The 25,470-nt window shown below is 44.2% G+C and overlaps 1 protein-coding gene across 2 annotated transcripts in view; it reads right to left on the reverse strand.

Moving 5' to 3' along the window:
• The window catches only part of TNS3 (tensin 3), a 776,331-nt gene extending 751,615 nt beyond the window's left edge, over positions 1-24,716 (reverse strand). For both annotated transcript variants that reach the window (XM_033930434.1, XM_033930433.1), the window contains exon 1: positions 24,418-24,716. In XM_033930434.1, the coding sequence (XP_033786325.1) occupies positions 24,418-24,525 (108 nt within the window). In that variant the 5' untranslated portion in view covers positions 24,526-24,716. The remainder of the gene's footprint in view (positions 1-24,417) is intronic.
• Positions 24,717-25,470: the final 754 nt, after the last annotated feature.

Raw genomic sequence — 25,470 nt, forward strand, 5'->3', positions numbered from 1 at the left:
GAAGGTACCTTCTAACAGTTTAAGCATTCTAATAATCAACTAAGTGATTTACCAGCTAAAGTTATTGAAAATACTGGTAAACGCTAGATGTTGATCTCTGCCATTAAGCCTCTAAACACCAAAGTCAACACAAAATGGGCCATTTTTAAAGACTATTTAGATTCTCTCTAAAGTTTATTTTATTCTAAATAGTACTGGTTACATATCTTTCCACTGTCTTCCTTTTTTTCTTTTCTTCTCTCTTTGGCCTCTGGGAGACCTCCTTCTTATCTCTCTTTTGATATAGGATCTGCCTACCTTTTAATAGCCTCTCCTCCTTCTGTCTTTTCTCTCCTCCTCCTTTTATGATCTTTTCTCATGTTGGATACAAATTAAGAACATAAGAATTGCTGCTGCTGGGTCAGACCAGTGGTCCATCATACCCAGCAGTCCGCTCACGCGGCGGCCCCAGGTCAAAAACCAGTGCTCTAAATGAGTCCAGCCTCACCTGCATACGTTCCAGGTTAGCAGGAACTTGTCCAACTTTGTCTTGAATCCCTGGAGGGTGTTTTCCCCTATAACAGAAGAGCGTTCCAGTTTTCTACCACTCTCTGGGTGAAGAAGAACTTCCTTCCATTTGTACGGAATCTATCCCCTTTCAACTTTAGAGAGTGCCCTCTCGTTCTCCCTACCTTGGAGAGGGTGAACAATCTGTCTTTATCTACTAAGTCTATTCCCTTCAGTATTTTGAATGTTTCGATCATGTCCCCACTCAGTCTCCTCTTTTCAAGGGAGAAGAGGCCCAGTTTCTCCAATCTCTCACTGTACAGCAACTCCTCCAGCCCCTTAACCATTTTAGTTGCTCTTCTCTGGACCCTTTCGAGTGGTACCGTGTCCTTCATGTATGGTGACCAGTGCTGGACGTAGTACTCCAGGTGAGGGCACACCATGGCCCGGTACAGCAGCATGATAACCTTCTCCGATCTGTTCATGACCCCCTTCTTTATCATTCCTAGCATTCTATTCACCCTTTCTTTGCCGCCGCAGCTCATTGCGTGGACAGCTTCATCAACTTGTCAATCAGAACTCCCAAGTCTCTTTCCTGGGAGGTCTCTCCAAGTACTGCCCCGGACATCCTGTATTCGTGCATGAGAATTTTGTTACCGACACACATCACTTTACACTTATCCACATTGAACCTCATTTGCCATGTCGATGCCCATTTCTCGAGCTTGATTATGTCACGTTGCAGATCTTCACAATCCCCCTATGTTTTCACTACTCTGAATAACTTCGTATTGTCCGCAAATTTAATCACCTTACTCGTCATACCAATGTCCAGATCGTTTATAAAGATGTTGAAGAGTACGGGTCCAAGTACCGAGCCCTACGGCACCCCACTGGTGACGCTCTTCCAGTGTGAGTATTGTGCATTTACCCCCACTCTCTGTTTCTTATGCTCCAGCCAGTTTTTAATCCACGTAAGTATTTCACCCTTGTTTCCATGGCTCGCAATTTTCCGAAGTAGTCATTCATGTGGAACCTTGTCGAACGCCTTCTGGGTCGACCTTGTCTATCTGCCTGTTTACTACCTTGAAGAAGTGCAGCAAATTCATCAAACAAGATATGCCTTTGCTGAAACCGTGCTGGCTGGTCCTCATCAGACCGTGTCCATCAAGGTGATCAATGATGCGGTCTTTTATCAGCGCCTCTACCATCTTTCCCGGTATGGAGGTCAGACTCACCGATCTGTAGTTTCCCGGATCTCCCCTCGAGCCTTTTTTGAAGACTGGCTTAACATTCGCCACCGGAATTTTTCCCGATTTGATCGACAGATTGGCTGTTAGTTGAAGCAGTTCAGCTATAGTCCCTTTCAGTTCCTTGATGACGTTTGGATGGATGCCCTCCAGTCCCGGGGATTTATCGCTCATAAGCCTATCGATCTGCCTGCGTACCTCTTCCAGACTGACCATCAACCTGTCAGTTTCCCATCTTCGTTTCCAGCATATAGCCTGATGGGTTCCGGTATGCTGTGTATATATACAGACGCAAAAAATGTGTTCATTTTGTCGGCGATTGCTTTGTCCTCCTTTAGCACTCCCTTTATTCCATGGTCATCCAACGGTCCCACCTCTTCCTTTGCGGGTCGTTTCCCCTTATTATATTGAAAGAATGGCTTGACGTTTTTCACCTCCTTGGCTATTTTTTCCTCGTAGTCTCTTTTGGCCCCTTTTACCACCTTATGGCACCTACGTTGATGTTGTTTGTGCTTATTCCAGTTTTCATCCGTTCTTGACCTTTTCCATTCCTTAAACGAAGTTTTCTTGTCTCTGATTGCTTCCTTCACTTCTACAGTGAGCCACGCTGATTCCTTGTTCTTTTTCCTCTTGGATCCCTTGTTGATACGCGGTATATATAGATTTTACGCCTTGGTGACTGTGTCCTTAAAATGGGACCAAGCTTGCTCTAGCATTTTTATAGTGCTTATCCTCTTCTTAATCTTCTTCCCCACCATGAGTCTCATCCCTTTGTAATTCCCTTTTCGGAAGTTCAGTGCCTGGCCGTCGTTCTGGACCGATGTTTCACCCCTACGTCCAGGTCGAAGCGGATCATGTTGTGATCGATGTTTCCCAGAGTCCCTTCTACTTCTACACCGTGTGCCAGTCCTCGCAGTCCCTTTAGAATTAAGTCCAGAATTGCATTTCCTTTTGTATTTTCCTTGACAAGTTGTTCCATGAAGCAATTGCCTACAGCATCCAGGAACTTGGTCTCCCTAGCTCAGCCAGAGGTGCTTAGGTTCCAGTGTATCCCCGGATAGTTGAAGTCACCCATGATAACTGCATTGCGTCCGTTGCAGTTGCATTTAATCTCATCCATCATTTCTCCATCAATTTCTTAGGACTACGCTGGGGGTCAGTAGTAGATGCCAATCTTCGTTTCAAGTCCATTTGTTCCCGGAATTTTGACCCATATAGACTCTAACTTATCTGTCTGTTGTGACGTGTTCTCACCAGTAGATTCAATTCCCTCTTTGACGTATATGGCTATGCCCCCACCTTTTTGAGTCACTCTGTCTCTGCGGTATAGTTTGTGTCCCGGTAGCACAGTGTCCCAAATGTTTTCCCCAGTCCACCATGTTTCCGTGATGCCGATGATGTCCACGTTATCTTTTTGTGCCATAGCTTCTAATTCACCCATCTTATTCCTTAGGCTCTTTGCGTTCGTGTACATGCACTTGAGTTTGCGGCCTATTCCTTTCTTGCATTTCCTTCCCTCCTGTGTCCCTTTTGATCTGTCTGGCCTGTGATCCGGTGAGTCTTCCCCTCTATCTTCCTGCACAGTATCTTCTGGGTATACCTGTTCCCGAACCATCAACTATCTCTCTTGGTCAATTGTCAGCTTTCCCCTTCTTTCTAGTTTAAAAACTTCTCAACTTCTCTCTTGATGTTGCTTGCAAGTAGCCTTGTTCCATCTCTGCTGAGGTGGAGTCCGTCCTTCCTGAATAGCTTGCTCTTCCCCCAGAACGTCATCCAGTTGTGCATGAACTGGAATCCTTCTTCCTCTCACCAGCACCGCATCCACGTGTTGACTGCTTGCAGCTCCATCTGCCTCTTCTCGTCGGCCCTGGGTACCGGCAGGATCTCCGAGAATGCTATCCTCTGTGTTCTGGTCTTCAGCTTCCTTCCTAGTATCCGGAACTGGTCCTTCAGTACTTCCCTGTTGTAGTTCCTGTTGCACACGTTGTTCGTCCCCACATAGATCACCACCGCCGTATCTTCTTCTTCCACACTGTCGATGATCCTGTCAATGCAGCTCACTATGTCTTCTATCTTGGCTCCCAGTAGGCAGGTCACCAGCCGATCCAGTCTTCCTCCCGCTATGTGGCTGTCGATTTGTCTGATGATGGAGTCCCCCACCACGATTGCTGTCCTCTCTATCTTCTCTTGATTCTCCAGCTGCAGGTCTGTGTCCCTGGTGTATGTCCATCTCTCCAGCCGTAGGTCCGTGTCCTTCGTTCCCATCCATTTTCTCTCATCCTGGCATTGGCTTGCACCTGACTCGTCTTCTTGTGGGTTCCATCCGCTGCTTCCAGATCTCACCCATTTCTTTCTGATGGTTGTTCGTCGGGTGGTCCACACTCTCTGTAGGTGTATCTTGGCAGTTCCACCGTTGCTGGTGATTTTCCATGGCCTCCCTGTATGCCTCCTCTATGAACTTCTCCAGCTCATGGACTTCTTCCTTGATGGTACACTCTGTCTTGATGTTCTCTGCATCTGTCATCTTCCTCCACTGCTTTAAGTGCCTCCAGTTCCAGTATTCTACCCTCTAGGAGTCTGACTTGTTTCTTCAGGCTTTCCAGTTCTACGCATCGAACGAATACGTAAGACCGCCTCCCAGACGGTGCAGAAAACTGAGTAGCTCAACATCCTGCTTCTGTCTGCTGCTTCCATTGCTGCCCGCTTGCCGGTCTGCTATGGATGTCTTCTGTGTCTGCTGTGGCTGTCCTTTGAACCTGCTGTGCCCTCTGTGTCTGCCTGGCTGTGTGTCCTCTGTGCCTGCTGTGCCCTCTGTGCCTACTGTGGCTGTCCCCTGCACCTGCTGTGTCTGCCTGGTTGTGTGTCCTCTGTACCTGCTGTGTCTGCTGGTTGTGTGTCCTCTGCGCCTGCTGTGTCCTGTGTCTGCCTGGTTGTGTGTCCTCTGTACCTGCTGTGTCTGCCTGGTGGTGTGTCCTCTGCGCCTGCTGTGTCCTCTGCGCCTGCTGTGGCTGTCCTCTGCACCTGCTGTGTCCTCTGTGTCTGCCTGGTTGTGTGTCCTCTGTACCTGCTGTGTCTGCCTGGTGGTGTGTCCTCTGCGCTTGCTGTGGCTGTCCTCTGCGCCTGCTGTGTCCTCTGTGTCTGCCTGGTTGTGTGTCCTCTGTACCTGCTGTGTCTGCCTGGTTGTGTGTCCTCTGCGCCTGCTGTGTCCTCTGCGTCTGCTGTGGCTGTCCTCTGCACCTGCTGTGTCCTCTGTGTCTGCCTGGTTGTGTGTCCTCTATACCTGCTGTGTCTGCCTGGCTGTGTGTCCTCTGTGCCTGCTGTGTCCTCTGTGTCTGCCTGGTTGTGTGTCCTCTGTACCTGCTATTTTTGCCTGGTTGTGTGTCCTCTGCGCCTGCTGTGGTCTCCTTCTGCTCTCCTTTAGCGGTGGCTCATCCCTTCTCAAGGCCCTTTTGCAAAGGCGCTCTAGTGCGCCGAACGGCTGAGCACCGTTGGCCCCTCCCCTTTTAAGGGGGAGCTTCGGTGGTTGATATCAGGGGGTGGGTGGAGCTAACTCTTGCCGATTCCCCTCGTAGTCTCCTGCCTCTTCTTTCCCTCTCCTGCTCTTTTCTCTCCTTTAGCTTCCCTCTCCCTCTACTTCTTTTCATATTTGATCTCTGTATATTATTATGGAAATCTCTCTACTAGAATTACTGTATTAATGTGATGTTGATTTTGATTTTGTCTTTTTGTATTTTGATAAAATTTTCAATAAAATTTCATAGAAAAAAAATTACTGGTAAAATAGTGAATTTTGAAGAAAGAGTGAAAGCTTTGACTGTAGGAGTTGTGAAAGTGGAGATGAATGAATCAAACGTAATTACAAGCAATGTGGTTAAACACAGAAAATTGGAAGCCTTGGAAGATGTCTCTCATGGGAAAAATCTGCACTTCATAAATTTTCCAAGGTTGGTTGGGTTGTCTCCTAAAGATGCTATAATTAAGATTTTGAAATTTGCCAGAGGAATCTTTGATGCAAATTATTAGAGCTTATTATGTTCCTACATCTCCTCCTATGAGGTTAGGAGAAGAACATTTGGAAGAGCCATAGATTTTGAAGGACAGTTTGTATCTGACACAGAGAGAAAATGAGTTGCATCTGCTGCACTGATGTGTTTCTTTTCTCATGGAATCAAGTCATGATCATATGTTGAAACTTTACTTTGGAATATACTGTAAATCTGAGCATTTTGTGATTCTTAGATCTAGACCATTCCAGACTTGGCCAGAGCTACTCAGAAGAGGAGGAAGCAAGGGTTCAACAAGCTGATGCCTATTTCCTTTTGAAGTACTCATGTAAACATTTAGGGGTCCTTTTATTAAGACGTGCTAACTGATATTATGGATGCCTTAGCATTTAGCGCATACAAATCTTTAGTGTGCGCTAAATCAGTTAGCATACCTTAATAAAGAGATCCTTTAATTTACCATCTCAACTGCTTTCCTTTTTGAATGATTCATATCTATTTGAGACGAGCCTCTGTCTGTCTCCAATAATAGAGCAAATTTTGTCATTAAAAATTTCTCTTTGCGAATTAACTATCCCACCCTCCCCCCCTTTTATAGAACCGTAGTACCGGTTTATAATGCCGGACGCGGCGTTAACAGCGCCGATGCTCATAGAATTCCCATGAATGTCAGAGCTGTTACTGCCGTGGCCGGCATAAAATTCACACTACGGTTTTGTAAAAGGGGGGCATGTATTCAAGTGTTGGTAAATTTAATCTTTTTGAGATATTAGGGTTCAATGCATTAGTTTTTGCAAGCAAATTCAGTGCTATCAGTTAGTTTCATACCAATTTTTTTTTTTTAATATTATTTTTACAGCATAACATCCTTACAAGTTTTCTGCCATTCTCTTCAGATGCCCCAATAGTTCTTGGGTAGGCTCATTCAAAACTCAGGGCTCCTTTTACAAAGGTGCGCTAGCGTTTTTAGCACACGCACCGGAGTAGCGCTGTCTATAGCGCGCGCTAACCAAATAACTACCGCCTGCTCAAGAGGAGGCGGTAGCGGCTAGCACACGGGGCATTTTAGCGCGCGCTATTCTGTGCATGAAGGCCCTAACGCACCTTTGTAAAAGGAGCCCTCAGTTGCTCATCCATCACAAAATGCACGTTTATCATTTACAATACATTTTCACAATCTTTCAAGTTTCTTTTTCACTCACAAAGGACTTACTACAATATCACCATGTACATGCTTTTGCACTTTTTTCCGGGTTTTGATTTTCTCTTTTCATTCCTTTATTTCATTTCTTTGGTTCAATCTGAGCCGTAAGGTGGGTTTTTTTTTCTGTTCTTCTATTTAATTTCCATATATTTTCAATGGCAGATGTTTATTTGTAGTTTGTTGACCATACGACCACTGAAGGCGGCTCTGTGTAGCCGAAACACTGGCCCTCTTTTGCAAAGGTGCGCTAAGCGTTTTAGCGCGTGTTTAACGTGCACCAAATCAACGCGTGTGCAAACCGCTAACATATCCATAGGATAACATGCACGTGTTAGCATTTAGCGCGTGATAATATTTATCGCCTGCTAAAAAGCATAGCGCACCATAGTAAAAAAGGGGGGCAGTCTGTGTCGGGTCAAATTCATTAAGGGTCATACCAATAAAACATCAATTTGCTTTTAACATTAAAGACTTGAAGATAGATATTCTTACTTAGGTGTCCTTTTATTAAGGCGTGCAAACCGATTTAGCATGCGCTAAAGATTAGCACACGCTAAATGCTAAGGCACCCATAGAATATAATGGACGCCTTATCATTTAGCGTGCACTAATCTTTAGCGCATGCTAAATCGGTTTGCACGCCTTAATAAAAGGACTCCTTACTTACTTAAGTGTCCTAGACCAGTGTTTTTCAACCTTTTTACACCCGTGGACCGGCAGAAATAAAATAATTATTTTTGGACCGGCAAACTACTAGGACTAAAATTTTAAAACCCCGTTTCCGCCCCATCTCTGCGAGCTCGGTCCCCGCAAACCATCTGATCCCATCTGCACAAGCCGGAGTTATGATTTTATATTGAACGTATTTTATTAAAGTATAAAAAGAAACAATATTCTGAACAATTGTGATTTTATAAATACAAATATACAAAGCACGGAACAACAAAACCCCTGTTTCCCCTTCACTTCACATATATCCCCTCTACTATCAAGAAAACTGAACAAGCCAAGTTATTATAGAATGCTACACCGAAATATCATGCTAACAGAATACTGCAGTCCCCAGTTATGTCTCTAGCAGAATATATATTTCAAATCTGATATATTCTAATGACAAAATAGAAATAAAATTATTTTTTTCTACCTTTTATGGTCTCTGGCTTCTGCTTTCATCTTCTTTTCATTCTTTTCCTTCCAGCGTCTGCCCTGTCTCTTCAATCCAGCATCTGCCCATTCCATCCACTGTCTGCCCTCTCCCCCTTCCATATGTATCTGACTTCTTTCTATGCCCCTCTCCCCTGTCCATACAGCCTGTGCCTCCTCTCCTTTTTACATCATTCATTCCAGCTTCACTGCTTTCTTCATTTTTATCTCTCCTACACCAGATCTAGCATCTTTATCCCTCTTTCATTTCTCTGCTGACCCCTTTCCAGCATCAATCTCTCTCTACTTTCTCATTCCTCTCTCTCCCCCCTTTCCCTCATCTGATCTCTCCATTCCACCCTGACCCCCTTCCCCTCCTGTAATCTCCCTGTCAGCTGTTTCCTTCCCCCTTCCCTCCTCCCCTAACCAACATTAACTCTCTTCTCATCCCTTTCCCTCCTCCCCTCCCAGCAGCATCTCTGCTTCTACCTCCCTCCAAGTCCAGTAACAGCTCTCCCTTTATCCAGCAGCTTCCCAGCCTCCTACAGTGGCTTCCTCTCCTTCCAGCAGTACTTGCCTGCAGGAAGTTGCTGGTGAATCACTGCCCTGGCAAATAGGAGAGCTGCTGGGAGGGGAGACAGCCACTGTGAAGGCTCCCCAGGATCTTGCTCGCACACACTGACCATCTTCCTCCACCTTCACCTGTACCTGCAGCTCTCTCTGTTCCACTTGCACCTTCCCTGCGGCCCTCTTCGGCAACTCAGCAGGGGCGGCGATTAAGACAGGCTGCTGACGTCGGGACCTTCACTCTCTGAATCCCGCCTATTTTGTTTCAACTTCCTGTTTCTGAACAGGTGAGACTCACAGAGGGAAGGCCCCGACTTCGGCAACCTGTCTTCATCGCCCGAGGCTGGGAGGAACGGCAGTTGGCAGGAACTTGAACTGCTGACTCGATCTCTCTGGCCCTGCGCGGACCGGCAGAAATTTTCTGTGGACCGGTACCAGTCCGCAGACCGGCGATTGAAGAACAGTGTCCTAGACAACCACGGTTGTAATAATATTAAGGCCCTCTTTTACAAAGGCGCGCTTAGCGTTTTACCGCAGATTTAGCACACACTAAATCAATGCATGTGCTAACCACTAACGTATCCATAGGATAACATGCACACATTAGCATTTAGCGTGAATTTAGCGCATGCTAATATTTAGCGTGCGCTAAAAAGCTTAGCGCACCTTTGTAAAAGAGGGGGTAAAACTTCACTTTCTGTGTTTCCAATAATAGGGAACTATTTTGAATTGTCCTCATTAAGTACTACCTTGAGCTTTACGTGGCCTAGATCACTGTTCTTCAACCGTCGGTCCACAGAAAATTCCTGCCGGTCCGCACAGGGCCGGCGAGATCGACGAGGTTAAATTTCCTGCCCTGATGATGTTGGCAGAAATCTGCTGTTCCTCCCAGCTTCGGGCGATCAAGACAGGCTGCCGACGTCGGGCATTTCCTCTGTGAGTCTCGCCTATGCGGAAACAGGAAGTTGAAACAAAATAGGTGGGACTCAGAGAGGGAAGGTCCCGACGTCGGCAGCCTGTCTTGATCGCTGCCCTTGTCGACTCGCCAAAGAGGGCCGCGGGGAAGGTGCAGGTAGAAGGGAGATGGTCAGCGTGCGCAGGGGGGTCAGCGTGTGGATTGGGGCCATCAGCAGCGTCTGTGCTGAGAATCTGCGGGTAGGGGCCTCCGGCTTGTCTTGGGCGGTGCAACGCTGTTTTTCCTGGCTTAGGGAGGGGCCGTGAATTTGCAGGGCACGCAGGAGCAAGATCATGGGGAGCCTTGGATAGTGGCTGTCTCCCCTCCCAGTAGCTCTCGTACTTACCAGGGCAGTGATTCACTTCGGCACCTTCCCCTTTCCTCAGAGGGCAACGGACCCAAGGAAATCACTGCTGCAGGCAAGTACTCAGAGCTGCTGGAAGGAGAGGAAGCCACAGTTGAAGGCTGGGAAGGCTGCTGGATAAAGGGAGAGCTGCTACTAGATCTGGAGGAAGGAAGAAGGAGAGATGTTGCTGGGAGGGGAGGAGGGAAAGGAATGGGAAGAGAGTTAATGTTGGATAGGGGGAGGAGGGAAGGGAGAAGGAAAAAAGGAAGGAAGGAAGGGAGAAGGAAAAAAGGAAGGAAACAGCTGACAGGGAGATTACAGGAGGGAAAGGGGGTCAGGGGACAGGATGGAATGGAGAGATCAGATGAGAGAAAGGGGAGAGAAAGAGGAATGAGAAAGTAGAGAGAGATTGATGCTGGAAAGGGGGTCAGCAGAGAAATGAGAGAGGGATAAAGATGCTATATCTGGTGTAGGAGAGATAAAAATGAAGAAAGCAGTGAAGCTGGAATGAATGATATAAAAAGGAGAGAGGAGGCACAGGCTTGATGGACAGGGGAGAGGGGCATAGATAGAAAGATACATATGGAAGATAGACAACTTGCTGATCTGGACGATCAAACGGCTAGACGTAGAAGTAGACGATTTTCGAAAAAAAATATTTTGGGCGTATTTTTCAAGAATGGACTTTAGACACTGCCAACTTTGGACAACATGCGCCTTAGGCCCAAAACGGACTTAGACTCTTTTTTTTAAATTATGCCGCTCCACGTTTTTAGGTGCCCAGCCCTAAAAGTATAATCTTATTTGGATATTTCCCCAATATAAAGTTTCTTTGAGAGTTTTGCCTGCAAAAATTGTATATTTTCTATGTTTTATCCTGATAATTTATATCATTTTTTCATTTTTAAATCTTTTATTGAGAGTTTTATAATTACAAATAAAATTACATTATACTGCATAAATGATACAAACTAAATTATAGATGCAACCTGGGAACAACAAGCATCTATATATATTTAAAGAATGAGAACGAGTATAAGAAGCCATAAAATATAAACTGATAATTTATATCTGCTAAATTATACCTTTTGAAACAACAAGATGTCAAATGACCAAGCCACTGCAAACAGACAAGGAAAACATAAGTATAGAAATTATAGCTTTCCACTGGATATTTCTGGGAAAGCCAGTCATTTAATCAAATTACAGCAATCCACCCAGAGAAAAGCATATTTTTTTCTTTTTCAGGAACCACAGAATTAATGTGTAGATTTTGTGATATGCAAGGCAATGGGAAATAGGGGGTACAAAAAAGAAAACATTGCAGAAATTTCTAAAATCCTCAAGGAATGTGTTTGTGGCCATAGGGGCCATAGACGCTGGGTTACCGAGCATTAGCATTTTCATGCCTAACTTTGGATGCAAACATTTATGCTACCCAAGCATGTGGGTGTGTAAATGCAAGTGTTCTGTAACAGTGTGCCTAAATGGTTAGCACTCCCCTGATCTGCCCATGCCCTCCTTAAGCCACACACCCTTTGGAATTTCATGCGAGAGAAATTATGTGTGCTGTTTATAGAGGCATAAATCCTTTATATGCACAACTAATAAACAGTGCCTATTAGTACTTGTTAAGGCCAATTATTGATAGTTATCACCAATTACGTGTCAATTGAGCACTAATTAGCCTATTAATTTAAGTGCATAAATGCCCTATTCTATAACGGTGTGCTTAACTTTGGGTACCATTTATATAGTATATGAAATATGAAATATAGTAAATGACGGCAGATTAAAGACCTGGGTGGTCCATCCAGTCTGCCCAATAGTCACATTCATTATCAAGGCAATGTTGAATCAACAATCTAGTAATTATTCATTTTACTTGCTAAACTCTTCTATAAGATATTAAAAAAAAAAGATATCCTCCCTCCCCCCTCCCCTGTGATAGGCAAACTCTACAATCAACAAACTCTAGTTCCTACTTTAAGTCTTAAAGCCTGAAAGTACCAAAGAAATTAAGGGGAGAGCTTTTGGACTACCTTTAGGGCAGGGGTTCAAGTACATACATTACATTACAATACATTAATGACTTCTATTCCGCCTGTACCTTGCAGTTCTAAGAGCCTTACTGGGTCAGACCAATCGTCCATCTAGCCCAGTATCTTGTCTTCACGGAGGCCAATCCAAGTCACAAGTACTGGCAAAAACCCAAATAGTAGCAGCATTGTAGTAGCAGCCTCTTCGGGATTAGCTTCAACAGCATACCTCCTCAGTCAAAACTAGTAGAAGAGCTCTACCTTTTGCTATCAGCTGAGGTAGGTTTATATCAGTGGTCTCAAACTCAAACCCTTTGCAGGGCCACATTTGGATTTGTAGGTACATGGAGGGCCGCAGAAAAAAAAGTTAATGTCTTATTATAGAAATGAAAATTTTGCATGAGGTAAAACTCTTTATAATTTATAAATCTTCCCTCCCCAAAGGCCTGCATGTTCCCCCCTTCTTTGCAGCGTCCTCTAGCTTCTCCCCTGGCCTCCCGGTATTAGTTTCAGCTAATTACCATGCCTGTAGAGAGGATCGCTGGTGCTGTCACATTCCTTGCAGGCTGCCATCAGCCTCCGCAGCACATTCCCTCTGCCGCGGTCCTGCCCCTCCTCTGACGTCAGGGGCAGGATCGCGGCAGAGGGAACGTGATGCTGAGGATGATGGCAGCCTGCAAGGATCGCTACAGCACTGGCAATCCTCTCTGCATGCTGCAGTAATTATCTGAAGGTAAGAGCTGGAGGCCAGGAGGGAAGCCAGAGGACGCTGGAAAGAGCGAGCAGCACTAGTACAGACCGCGGGCCGCAAATTAGTACCTGGCGGGCCGCGAGTTTGAGACCACTGGTTTATATTGATCCAGGGAAACTAAAGCTTTTCTTCCTCCTCTATGACTTAGGGAGCCTGTCTACTGACGGCCTTGTGGATGTTTTAAACTCTCTCCTCCTCTGATTCTTCAAGCGCCCTGGCTTTCTAGATTACCTTGTAGACTGCCAGGGATATTTCCTTTCCTCTACCTGTGGTTTCTTGTCACAAAATAAATTGATAGGAAATATATAAATTAATATAAAGTAATATATATACTTCATATCAGGGGCAGCGGAATGCCTTTTTGTTTGGGGATAGCCAAGCTCTGCCCCAGACCCCACCCCATAATAATAGTACTAATTGTAATGCCATTTCTTTCATTCATTCTTCATATACATGCAGTATAATCTTAACAATATGTAAAGGTAACCACATAAAATTTTAAGCTATCATTTATAGTCTGTTTTTTTTCAGCTATTGGATGTATAGCTGAAAAAAGCTACCGCGGTACTCCTGCGGTACTAGCACCACACTTAAAAAATTGTGATCGGATAAGAGGCAAGATGGCGATCTGAGCACACGTGTGTGTTCAAGCTCCCGTTTCGGCAGCAAATTTTTCCTTAAAATGATTATTACCTGCAACATACTGATGCCTAAGAGAAGGGGAAGGCAGAGAAATATCCCTCTTTCTCTGTCAGCGTCTTCAACACCGCGACAGACTGCCATTACATCCTATGCAGTCTCATTAACCTCGGCGTCGGGCGTTTCCTTAGCTGAGCCCCAGGAGCAACTCAGCATGGACAGCGAGATTTCGCTGAGCCCTTTGGGACCTGACCCTCCTCCACCCCCGGTTATGGCAGCGGCGATCGACCCCCGTGAGGAGGGACCTCAGGAGCAACTGAGTGTGGAGGTGATACCATTGCCGGCAACTCCGGAGGGAGCATCGAATAGAGGAGAAGCACTGCAGATGAGTGGTTGTGAGCTCGGGGAAGGAGAGATCCGGGAAGTAAGGAGGACACCCGAGCAAGAACTTCCTCAGTTGCCAGAGCTCAAGCCCCTCGTCAAACCGGCAGTGGTTACTTTGGACTCACTGTGGGGAGCCATAGAAAACTTACAATTGGTATGTTCCGGGTTCATTTCCCTTATGGCTAATGTTTCAACTAAAGTTAAACAACTGGAGACTGATATACAGGATCAAAAAGAGAAGATGGGGGAGATCCAGAAGACTATGGTAGATATAAAATCCTCAACTAAACAGTAAGTATTGGATAAAACTTTTCTTCTGCGTAAAATAGAAAATCTGGAAAATCAAAATAGGAGTTTAAATTTAAGGATTTTGAATTTTCCTATACCTAAATTTAAAACACCTAGGGAGATTTTTAATGATTTTCTAACTTCAACATTGAAAATACCGGACGGGAATCTGCCCCCTTTACAGAAGATTTATTTTTTGAAAAGAACGCTAAGAGAGTTAAACGTAACTACAGATAAAGAAATATCATCAATTTTGGAATCATCAGACATTGAATTAACAGGACGGGCTACATTAATAGTCTCTTTGGTTTTTCACCAGGATAAAGACTCAATTTTGAGGCTTTATTATAATTTAAAGCAAGTTACCTATTTAGGAGAGAGAATATCCTGATGTTTCCAAATGGACACAATTAAGAAGAAAAGAATTCTTATGTTATCGTGATAAAGTGATTTCATTGGGTGCCTCTTTTCAGTTAAGGTTTCCATGCAAGTGTTTTCTATTGTATCAGAATAATAAGTATATATTTTATGATCCTGATCAGCTGCGTTTCTTTTTAGAAGGGAAAGGGATTTCTTTTGCACCCCAGTGAATGATAAAGTAACTCAAGTCTGTAATTAAAGCCGAAGCTAATGCTCTAATTTCCTATAATAATATTGATAAGGTGTTTTTCTTTCCTGGAAGAATTTCTTTCTTGCCTCCTTTCTCCTTAATTTGAGGACTATGTACCAAGGTATATTGTTTCACAGCCATTTTGGCTTAACTTTAATTTTTAAATCCATTAGTAAATTGGATGTATTAATTTCTGTTAATTTCCTGTTAAGCACATTTATGTACTTAAATGAAAATCAATAAATAAATAATAAAAAAAAATCGTGATCTAAATCCAAAATTCAGTTTATTTGATATACCACCAATATTAACAGAAGTTACATCTAAACAGTTTACAATTTAAAAGGGAGGGAAAAAATATATATACTAAAACACATCAACAGCCAACACAAAATCAACAGATACAAAAGGAATGGAAAGTAAGGAAAGATTGCAATATATATCAAGAGTAGTAAGGGAAGGATGAATACAGTGGGTAGGAATTAGGGAAAAAAGCTCCATCCAGAAAAATGTAGTTAAGAATTCTTAGATAAAGAGGGTCTAGTTTCAGAGGTCAGTAAAAAGGGGGAAAAAAGGTATTAAGAATCCTCTATAATAAAACCCTAAGCGCGCATGCACACTTAGGAGGCCGTGATCCCTGCCGCCGTAATGTGTGCCTCAGTGCCGAATTCCATTTGTGGTGTGTGGGGTGGCTTGCGGTGCATGCACCGGCTTGGGGCAGTTTGGGATGCATGCGCCGTCTTGGACCGCATGTAGTGGATTGAGCGGCGGTTTGTCTCTACAATGGCAGGAGGGTATCATGCAGGTGCTGCAAGGTGTCCCATGCTGGTAAGAAGTGGAGGGGGAGAGGGAAAGGGGGCTGCTTTGGGGGGAGGGGTATGCTGGGGGGGAAGACAGCAATCATGCTTTGCTCTGGGAGGTGGGGGAAAACAGAAGAGGGCCACGGAGAGGCAGGCAGGCATGGCACAAAGAGAAATACAGGCAAGCAGGAGGCCGGGGAGAGAGACAGACAGAAAGAAAGACAGACAGACAGGGGGCCAGGTTAAACGAAGGGAGAAGGGCTGCTGCTTGTCAGGGGGAGCAGGGAAGGGGTGCTGCTGGACAGGTATTGATGGACAGGGGGAGCAGGGAAGAGGTGCTGCTGGACACGGGGGAGCAGGCAAGGGGTGGTGGTGGACAGCCGAGGAAAGAGAGAGACAGAAAGAAAGAAAGAAAGACAGACAGACAGCAGCCAAGGAGAGAGAGAGAGAGAGAGAAAGAAAGAAAGGCAGACACACACATCTATTCTAGCACCCGTTAATGCAACGGGCTTAAAGACTAGTAAACTCATAAAGTTGTTGAATCAAAGGCCAACATAAAGAAGTAAGCTTTTAATTGTGACTTGAAGTTACTAAATTATTGTTCAGTCCTAAGATACAGGGAGAAAGAGTTCCATAAAGTTGGAGCAATAACGGAGAAGCAAGAGTTTCCTGCCTAAAAGAGGGAATGGACAGAAGTCTTTGTTGAGTTGAATGAAGTGTCCTCTGCAGAGAATAGGGAATCCAGAAACTAGCCAAAACACTATGGGAAAGATTCTCAAAACTTTAATGTGGTCGCTAAACCAGTTCCAGCCAGTTTAGGGTTCATGTATTTTAGCGGCAGATATATCAAACACATTTTATCATGGTCTTTTTCGAGCTTCCTAGCAGGCTCCAACTCTGCCATGCAAATGTATTACAATGAAGTCATTAATATTTAAATGAGCACTCCGAGCGATTTTCTATTATTGCCGAATGATTCCCTAACCTCACTGTCCTACATTTGCTAGCAAAATTTTCCGGCAGGTCTGAGCTGTCCTAGCCTTACTTTCTGGTCAATGCCTGAGCGCTGATTGGCTCAGGCATTGACTGGAAAGTAAGGCTTGAGAGCTCAGACCTGCCAGAAAATTTTGCACCATCAAGCAACTCCCCCAGGCAAGAGGAGGAATGCCCACTCCCTCCTGCCGCTGCCATTAAGCAAATTTCCCACATACACCCCCAGCAGCGGGAGAGATGCCCACTCCCTCCTGATGTCAAGCAACTCCCTGACACCCCCAAGCAGTGAGAGGAATGCCCACTCCCTCCCACCGCCACTGTCATACTCCCAATGACCCCCCCCCCAACCGTGCTTCTGATGACCTCCCGTCCTCTTACCTTGTTTACAAAGGCTGGCCGGAAGGATGCCTCCTACTCCGGCCAGCAGACCAGCCTCTTCAAAATAGTGGGCCTTCCCCTCTCCGGTGTATCCTGGGATGCACAGGAGAGGGGCCTAGTGCTCTAATTGGCCTATGGGAGGGGCCTTAGTCACCTGGGCCAATCAGAGCCTTAGACTCCTCCCCAGCACATTTGAAAAGGGGCCTATGGTTCTGATTGGCCCAGATGCTTAAGGACGTTTTTTTTTATAATGGACATATTATATTCCCTGCTTCTACTTTCAACATTTAGGGCCTTAGGCCCAAAGGGGACTTAGACGCTTTTTTTATTATGCCCTTCCAAACATATAAGGAGGGTTAACAACAGTTGTTTTTTGGGTTTTTTTTTACGCTACAGATGGTGGTTAATATCAGTCTTTATCATGCCAAGACATTGTACTAATCGAAAGCACGTCGCCCAATTACCGTAGATCTGAAGAAGGTATAAAAATTGAACTTTGGCTGTCAACTGTGTGACGTGGAGGAGCGTGTGGCGCAGTGGTTGGATCTATAGCCTCAGCACCCTGGGGTTGTGGGTTCAAACCCCGCGCTGCTCCTTGTGACCCTGGGCAAATCACTCAGTCCTCCATAGCCCCAGGTACGTTAGATAGATTGTGAGCCCACCGAGACAGATAGGGAAAATGCTTGAGTACCTGATTGTAAAAACCGCTTAGATAACCTTGATAGGTGGTATATAAAATCCTAATAAACTTGAAACTTGAAACTTGACCAGGATAAGTCTTGTGCTCCACATATCATCTGTACCAGTTGTTCCAACGGACTTCATGACTGGCTCAATCGACGAAAGGCAGCAATGTCATTTGCAATCCCAATGATATGGAGGGAACCACGAGACCATATTAAAGATTGCTACTTTTGCCTGCTATTAGGCCTGTTCCTCATGATGACTCACTGCTTGTCTCTGTACTTCCACAAGATGGATTTCCTTCTGTGAAATATGATGAGGAATGTGATGATGATGCAGCAGCTGGTTACAATCCAGAATTATCTGATCTTGATTATGTGAATGATGAAGATTCAGAACCAGAGTCTTTTACACAAGCTGACCTCAATTATCTTATTTGTGATCTAAATCTTTCAAAAGAAAAAGCAGAACTTCTTGCTTCAAGGCTTAAGCAAAAGCACTTGCTTGCAAAAGATACTAATATAACTCATTACAGAAAAAGGAATCATAACAACATTCTTCACTATAAATAGCTCATTGTGCTTTTGTCAGGACATAAACGGGCTCTTCAACAGTTTGTCACAGATGAATGGCATCTCTTCATTGATTCTTCACAGAGAAGCTTGAAGGCAGTGTTACTGCACAATGGAAATTCCAAACCAAGTATACCAATTGCCCATTCTGCTCATCTAAAGGTGTCTTATGAGAATATGAAGAATTTACTAGAAGCAATCAGTTATAAAACACACCAGTGGAACATCTGTGGTGATCTGAAGGTCATTGACACGCTAATGGGAATGCAAGGAGGATTCACTAAATACTTCTGTTTCCTGTACTTGTGGGATAGCAGATCTACAGCAGAACATTATGTCAAGCATGTCTGGCAGCTGAGGGATACCTATAACCCAGGAACAAGCAGTGTGAAATTTATGCCATTGGTGGATCCTCATAAAATATTTCTTCCACCGCTTCATATCAAGCTGGGGTTGATAAAGAACCTGGTAAAGGCCATAGATAAAGCAAACTCACCAGGTTTTCTATATCTTGTTAAGAAATTTCCAAAAATCAGCACTGCAAAACTGAAGGAAGGGATACTTATAGGTCCACAGATCAAATCCATTATGCAGGATGAAGATTTTAAGCAATCACTACCAAGGTTTCTGGAATGAGAGTATGATGTCCGACTATTGCTGGATGTTGTGCCGTGACAATCCAGACACAACTCAGAAAAAGAAATCATACTTATCGGTAACTGAGTTACTGATAGGTCTGCCTGGGGTTTTTTTAATTTTAATTTTTTTTTTGCAATGGCACAGATATTTTGCTTGTATTAAACATGCAAAATATCTGCCCAATAAATAAAAAATGAAATAAAAAGCCTCCTGACAGCGTCCCCTCTGACAAAGCGCCCCCTCCCTGGGATGCCCACTTCTTCCTGCCACCAGATGCTCACCCCAACGCTCCCCCCCAAATGAATATGGCAGGAGCAATGCCCACTCTCTCCTGCCACCAGACGTCCCCCGCCACTGCCAATCTTAAATATGGCAAGAGGGATGTCCATTCTCTCCTGCCGTTGGCCCACTCCCATCCCGCCATACCCACTCCCCCGGCCGAACTTAGATATGGTAGGAGGGATGCCCACTCCCTCCTGCCATAGGCCCCCCCACCATTGCCCCCCCCCGGGTACCTTTAAGTTGGGAGCAGGAGGCTTGCCTAATCAGACCCTCCTGCTCCTCCAGCCTGCTCCTGCGCAATGTGGGCCTTAGGCCTCTACCTAGTGCTTCATGTACTTAATTTTTTTAAAACCTATTATACCTGCAAGAGTGTCTAGGCTGTTTGTGTGAGTGGGTACAGTATCCAGTAAAACCAGGACTGGACTATGCCACCCTTGGATACTATTTGGATGATTGAAAGAAATTTCAGACTGTTGGGTATGATGAAGATAAAGCATTTTAATAAAACTTGTGACGTGCAGAAACTAGACTCGAAGAGAAAAGAACCTGCAGTGATTGTTTTCAAGCACAAGTACTGGTCAGTTTATGGTGATATTACAATGAAATGAAGTTTATATATTAGAAAACAATTTGAGAAATGTATTGCTCTTGACTATTTTTTCAGTAATATCAGTAATTTTTTCATTAATATCAAGGTGCTTTTTCATTCTAGATTGTACATCAGGTTGGTATAGGGTTACCAGATTTTCCATCTGGAAAATCCAGACCCCTAGATCCGCCCCCCAGGCCCACCCAGTCCCACCCATCTCTGCCCCATCATGCCCCGGTTCTGCCCCATCACACCCCCAAGCCCGCCCCAGCCCCACCTCCAATCCTGCCCCCCTGCTGCCTGTTCTCGTCAGGCAGCACATCTGTGCATGTGCGGATGAGATGCAATGACGTCACATCTGCACATGCGCAGATGCCCTCCTGCATGAAGGAAAGCTTTTCAAAACCCGGACAAAGTGCCGGATTTTGAAAAGCCGTCCAGACCCCTGCATATGTAAGAAGGGCATGTCCGGGGAAATGCGGATGTCTGGCAACCCTAGGTTGGTATAATGTCTGTAGTGTAGACTAGTGTGCCTGGATGCCTTTACCCTAAATTCAAAATGGGAAACATGTCATTGATGCTTTATCTTTAGTTTGGGTAAGCAGAAAAGCTAGTAATCATGATATTTTTAAACATGTTCTCACAAATATCCTGCCTCATCTGCAACTTGGAAACCTAAACATATAAGACTTGTTGGGAAGCCCTTGCTAAAATGGCTGGGGTGTAATAATCTCCTGTGGGTTTAGCATAGGACTGCTGACTGCAAACTCTGACAATCTATGGTGTGCCTCATTGATTCATATTCACACAGCCAAACTTTAAACTTTTGGTTTCAGTTTGGGCTTCAGCCAAAATCAGGTGATAAGTTTTGGCCAACAGTGATTAGACAGTTTCGGTAGCAGTTTTGGTTTTGGCCGAAACTGAAAAAAGCAGGTTCGGTTGCCTCTAACTTTAATGCTTGACACCATATCACCAATACCATAAAGTTAGTATCAGAAGAGTGTATCCCTGGTGGATTATATAGGATCATCCTGTAATCTTTCCTTGAAATGAGCTGGCTTTTAAAATTATTATTACTGTGGACCTCTACAAAAAATATGTGAAGTTGCAGAGAACACACATCAGATTCATTTTGAGAAAAGGTGAAAGGATTACAGAGGATTTGGAGGTTATAATCCTTCTCTAACCCTCCTGCAAATTAATTGCTGATCCTTCTCAGCTTGCTTTGCTCCTTCTCACCATTTCTAGTTGCATAATTGCCCACCACTTCAGTTAGATGTCCTGAGGTGATGAGATGGGGGTGGGGAATCGAATGGAGAGCAAAGGCAATTATTTATTTAAAATACTTATATCCCACATATCACAGTATCTATACGGGTTACAAAATATACATACACAGATTAAAATGAACATAATAATAATAATAAAAACTCAGATAAAAATGCCTTAACAAATAACAAACAAATGCCTTTACAAAATTAAAACAAACCCAAACTACATAACATCTACCACCAAATTATCTCATGGTACATTTCCAAATGCCTCTCTAAACAAAAAAGCTTTCAATATCTTACGAAAGGATAAAAACAGTGGAATTAGATGAATACTGTCAGGAAGTGTATTCCACATTTGTGGACCCACTACACTAACAACCTTTGAATGAATTGTGGATTTGGCAAGATAGCCCTCTACGAAGAAAAGTATTGCTTCTAGAGTGGAACTTAAAATGTATTTTTACATTGCATTTTAAATTTTCCCCCCACTATTATTTTGAAACCAGCATTCTGGTAGGCTTCTGCTGTGATATAAGTGATGCCTGATCGGTTTCTGCCTCCGGTTGCAAACATGTCCTTTCTTTAGAAATGCTTAATCACATGTTTAGTTTTTGATTGATTAGCTAGTGTTGTGGTATCTCAGCTCTAAAAACCCAGAATATCTATTATACAGATTATTAATAATGTTTGGCATCCATTTCTTCTTTCGTCTCTTGCCTGCTAAAATCTGCAGAAGAATGAGCCATTTGTTTTGCTGCCGGCCATAGAGCAAATTGATGCCTGGAAGCTCTTGTCAGTCAGAGAAGCCTTTCTTTCTTCCCTCATTGCAAACTGGTCATGTAGAAATTTTTGAAAAGCAGCCTTGTTGTAAAATTATTAACTGAAATAATGGTCCATTTATTGAAAAAGAACTCTGTGTGTTCTGAGTAACAATATGCCAGAGCAAAGTGTGTACTATGAAATATCCAAGAAAAGCAATATGAAAAATCCAGAAACACAGGCATATTTTACAAACTTTATACAGTACATTATTGTAGCAGAGTCCCTATCATTTTAAAATACACTTCTCCCTCCGTATTCGCGGGGGATGCAGGCAGAACATAGCCGTGAATACCGAAAAACCACAGATAACTGTTTGCGTGTTATTTGCGGTTTTTCGGTAAAATAGACCTGAAAAAGATAATAAACCATGAATAACCTGACCTGCGATTTGCTCCGTACAACGCCGGGAGCAGCGATGTCCTTCAGGAACCACCAGGAGCAGCGATTTCCAATGTGAAACTCCAGGTTCAGTGATGAAAATTAGGGGGGCGGAGTCAGCAGCCAAAAAAATCGCAAATAAGCGAATCCGCAGATACGGAAACCGCAGATACGGAGGGAGAAGTGCAATGAAAAGATCTCCAATCGTGTTTCCCTGGATCACATTTTTCCTTTATCACTGTAACTATGGCTACAATGTAATAACATAAGAATTATCATACTGGATCAGACCAAAAATCCATCAAGCCCAGTATCCTGTTTTCAACAGTGGCCAGAATAAGTCACAAGCACCTGGCGGGGCTAGGGCAGGATTGGGAGCGGGACTGAGGCGTAACAGGGCAGGGATAGGTGGAACTGAGCAGGACTGGGGTGGGTCTAGGGGTCCAGATTTTACTAAAGTACAATCTGGTAACCCTAGCAATATAGATCTTTAAAACCCTGGCCTACCTTCCCAACGCCTACGTTTTTTCTTAGGAGATAGTAGCCGCGATTCTGTACATGGTGCCTAAGGGTGATTGACACATAGAAGGTGCCATTTTTGTAGCTGCCATCCGATGTAGGCACAGATTACAGAATCTGGTTCATAGACAACGGCGCGAAAGACAAAAGCGCGCGCCGACAATTGAGCGCAGCGCGCGCCGCCGCGCCGCTCTAAATGACAGTTTTTAGCTCCGACGGGGGGTTTTGTTGGGGAACCCCCCCAGTTTACTTAATAGACATCGTGCCAGCATTATGGGGGGTTTGAGGGTTGTAACCCTCCACATTTTACTGTAAACTGAACTTTTTCCCTAAAAACAGGGAAAAAGTGAAATTTTCAGTAAAATGTGGGGGGTTATAACCCCCCACAACGCGGCGTGATGTCTATTAAGTAAAGTGGGGGGTTCCCCCCCACGCCCCCCCCCCCCCATCGGAGCACTAAAAACAGTAATTTAGAGCGGCGTGGCGGCGCGCGCTGCGCTCAATTGTCTAGGCGCGCCTTTGTCCCGGCGCGCTTTTGACCTGACACCCAGAATCTAGCCCTCAGTGTTCTAGTTGCACTTGAGAAACTTACCGATAGGTGCAAAGGGAAATGGAATGGAGAGGGGAAAGAATGATAATAGATCAAGTTGTTGGAAGGGGAGGAGAAAAGGCAGTGAAAGATATAAAACTGGAACAAAACATTTAAGCCTTTGCTTATTAGAACTATTCCTTTGTTTTATTTCCTTTATCTTTAATGTCACAACTTATTTTGAAGAACTGGAAAGACTGGGACCGATGAAATTATCATTTCTGGTGGGAATCTTTATGCCACACTTTTAGACTGGAACTTATGTTTACCATACAACTGGGACATTATAGAAAATGTAAGGATGGGAACCATTGACAAAATTCTGTAAGGAGTGATTATTGATTTTAATTTTAGCCCTTTGAGTATACACTTCCAGGGAGGGTGGGAGGGGAGTGGAGATATACCATTCATTTAAATTGGGAAAGGTTATTGAAGGAACCTATGTATTTTTGTTTTTCTTCATTAGTCATTGGGTGGGAGGGGTAAAAATGATTGTTCATGTATGTTTGCAAGATGAATGTGCTTTTATTGAATTATTATATGTACATCTACTTGTTTATTGCACTGTTGATAGTTGGAAAATCAATAAATTTTAAAAAAATTAATAATAATGTGACTCCTCCCCCCTCCCCCGCCCTTTTTTTTTTTTGTGGTCTGAGGACTAGGTAGAGTTTCTTTGATTTGTATTCCTCCCACCCCCTCTAATTAATAGTAGTAGGTAAAAAAAAAAAAAAAGCTTTATTGTATTTGGTGGAGAGCTCTTCCTCTGTATTTCTTGTACAGGTGGTTTAACTTGTAATGCCATTGATAAATAATAAAAAAAAAAAAAACAATAACATTTCTCAGACAAAGATATAGGGCTCCTTTTACGAAGGTGTGCTAGCGGTTTTAGCGCGCGCCCAAAATTACCGCGCGCTAGCAAAATTATTACCGCCTGCTTAAAAGGAGGCTTAGCGGCTAGCGCACGTGGCAATTTAGCATACGCGATTCCTCGCGTTGAGGCCTAATGCATCTTTGTAAAAGGAGCCCATAGCCTATCTGATGTACCACAATTTTTCTCTGAAGCTGGGTTGCCAGTAAACCACTTTCAAAAAAAGCAAAGCCGCAAACCCAGAAGGCTAAATTAAGGCAATTTTTTAAAACTCTGATCTATCACCCATAGGATGTGATCTATGATCTCTGCGGTTTGTTTGAGGGGGGGGGGGTGTTTCCTACTTCTCGTTCTCACCTACCTCTCTCGTCATCATCTGGCTCTTGCTCCGTGGCCGGCTCAGATCTTCATCCACAGGTGGTGTACAGAGCTCATCTCCCTGGCTAGCCACACTCGCCGTACAGCCCATTTGCAACTTTCAGCCCTTCCGTGTATCTGGCAGCCTTAGGTTTTACTCCAGCAGAGGGTGTCGTGCCCAAGGGGTTTTTATTCTGCTCTCCCCAAACTCGCATCTGTTGCCTTTGATCCAGCAAAGTCTCACTGACGGGTAACATTAAGACACCCAGCCAAGCCCTGCCGCTGCCTGGCCTTCCTTAGTGAAATCCCAGCAGAAGCGCTTGTGCTAGCTCAGACCCGACCCACTGTCCAGGGCAAAGCCCGGCCTGTTCTCTGCTGCTGTTTGAACTCACGGGGCAAGGCCTCTCTGTGCCCGGGACGACTCTTCAGTTAAAGCAACGTATCCTTTCCCGGTGGGAGGGTTTTGGATCACTGCATGGTCTGACTACAATAACAAAGAAAACTAACAACTTGGAAAGTGCTTGCGCAAAGCCTCGCCTAAAAAGGAATAAATAAAGGAGAGCAAAATGACGGCTAGCAGCGTATCATAAAGTTAAGCTTGAAAGTAGCATTCACTCATGCAGTAATCATAAGGGGGTTATGAAAGGCAGGAGCAAGGTAACTATTCAATTACGCTCAAAATATGGACTGTAGGTACGTATTCTGTTCTTTCTCAGCCTGTAATTTAACCCTTCAGTGTACAACACAGCTAACGTGGAGAGAGATGGGTTCTCCCTTCGGTATAAGTTCATTTAAATAGCAGCGTTTGCTTTTTTCATTCCTGCTCACTGTGCTTCTTGTGAACTGTAATTATGTTGCAGACATCCACAAAAATAAGCATTTGTCAAATGCTTGTCTTTCAACAGCCTTGCAGGGATGCTTTTCATTGATTATGCCACTGTTAAAGAAAGTGAGGTTGTCTGCCGCTGAAAAGTTCTCAGCCCAACCGAGAAGAGAATGATGTGAAGCCATGAAACTTACAAGTTATTCCACTTTTCTTGACACTTGGACATAAGTA

This window comes from Geotrypetes seraphini, chromosome 2 (genome assembly GCF_902459505.1).
Source record: "Geotrypetes seraphini chromosome 2, aGeoSer1.1, whole genome shotgun sequence".
Taxonomy (NCBI): Eukaryota; Metazoa; Chordata; class Amphibia; order Gymnophiona; family Dermophiidae; genus Geotrypetes; species Geotrypetes seraphini.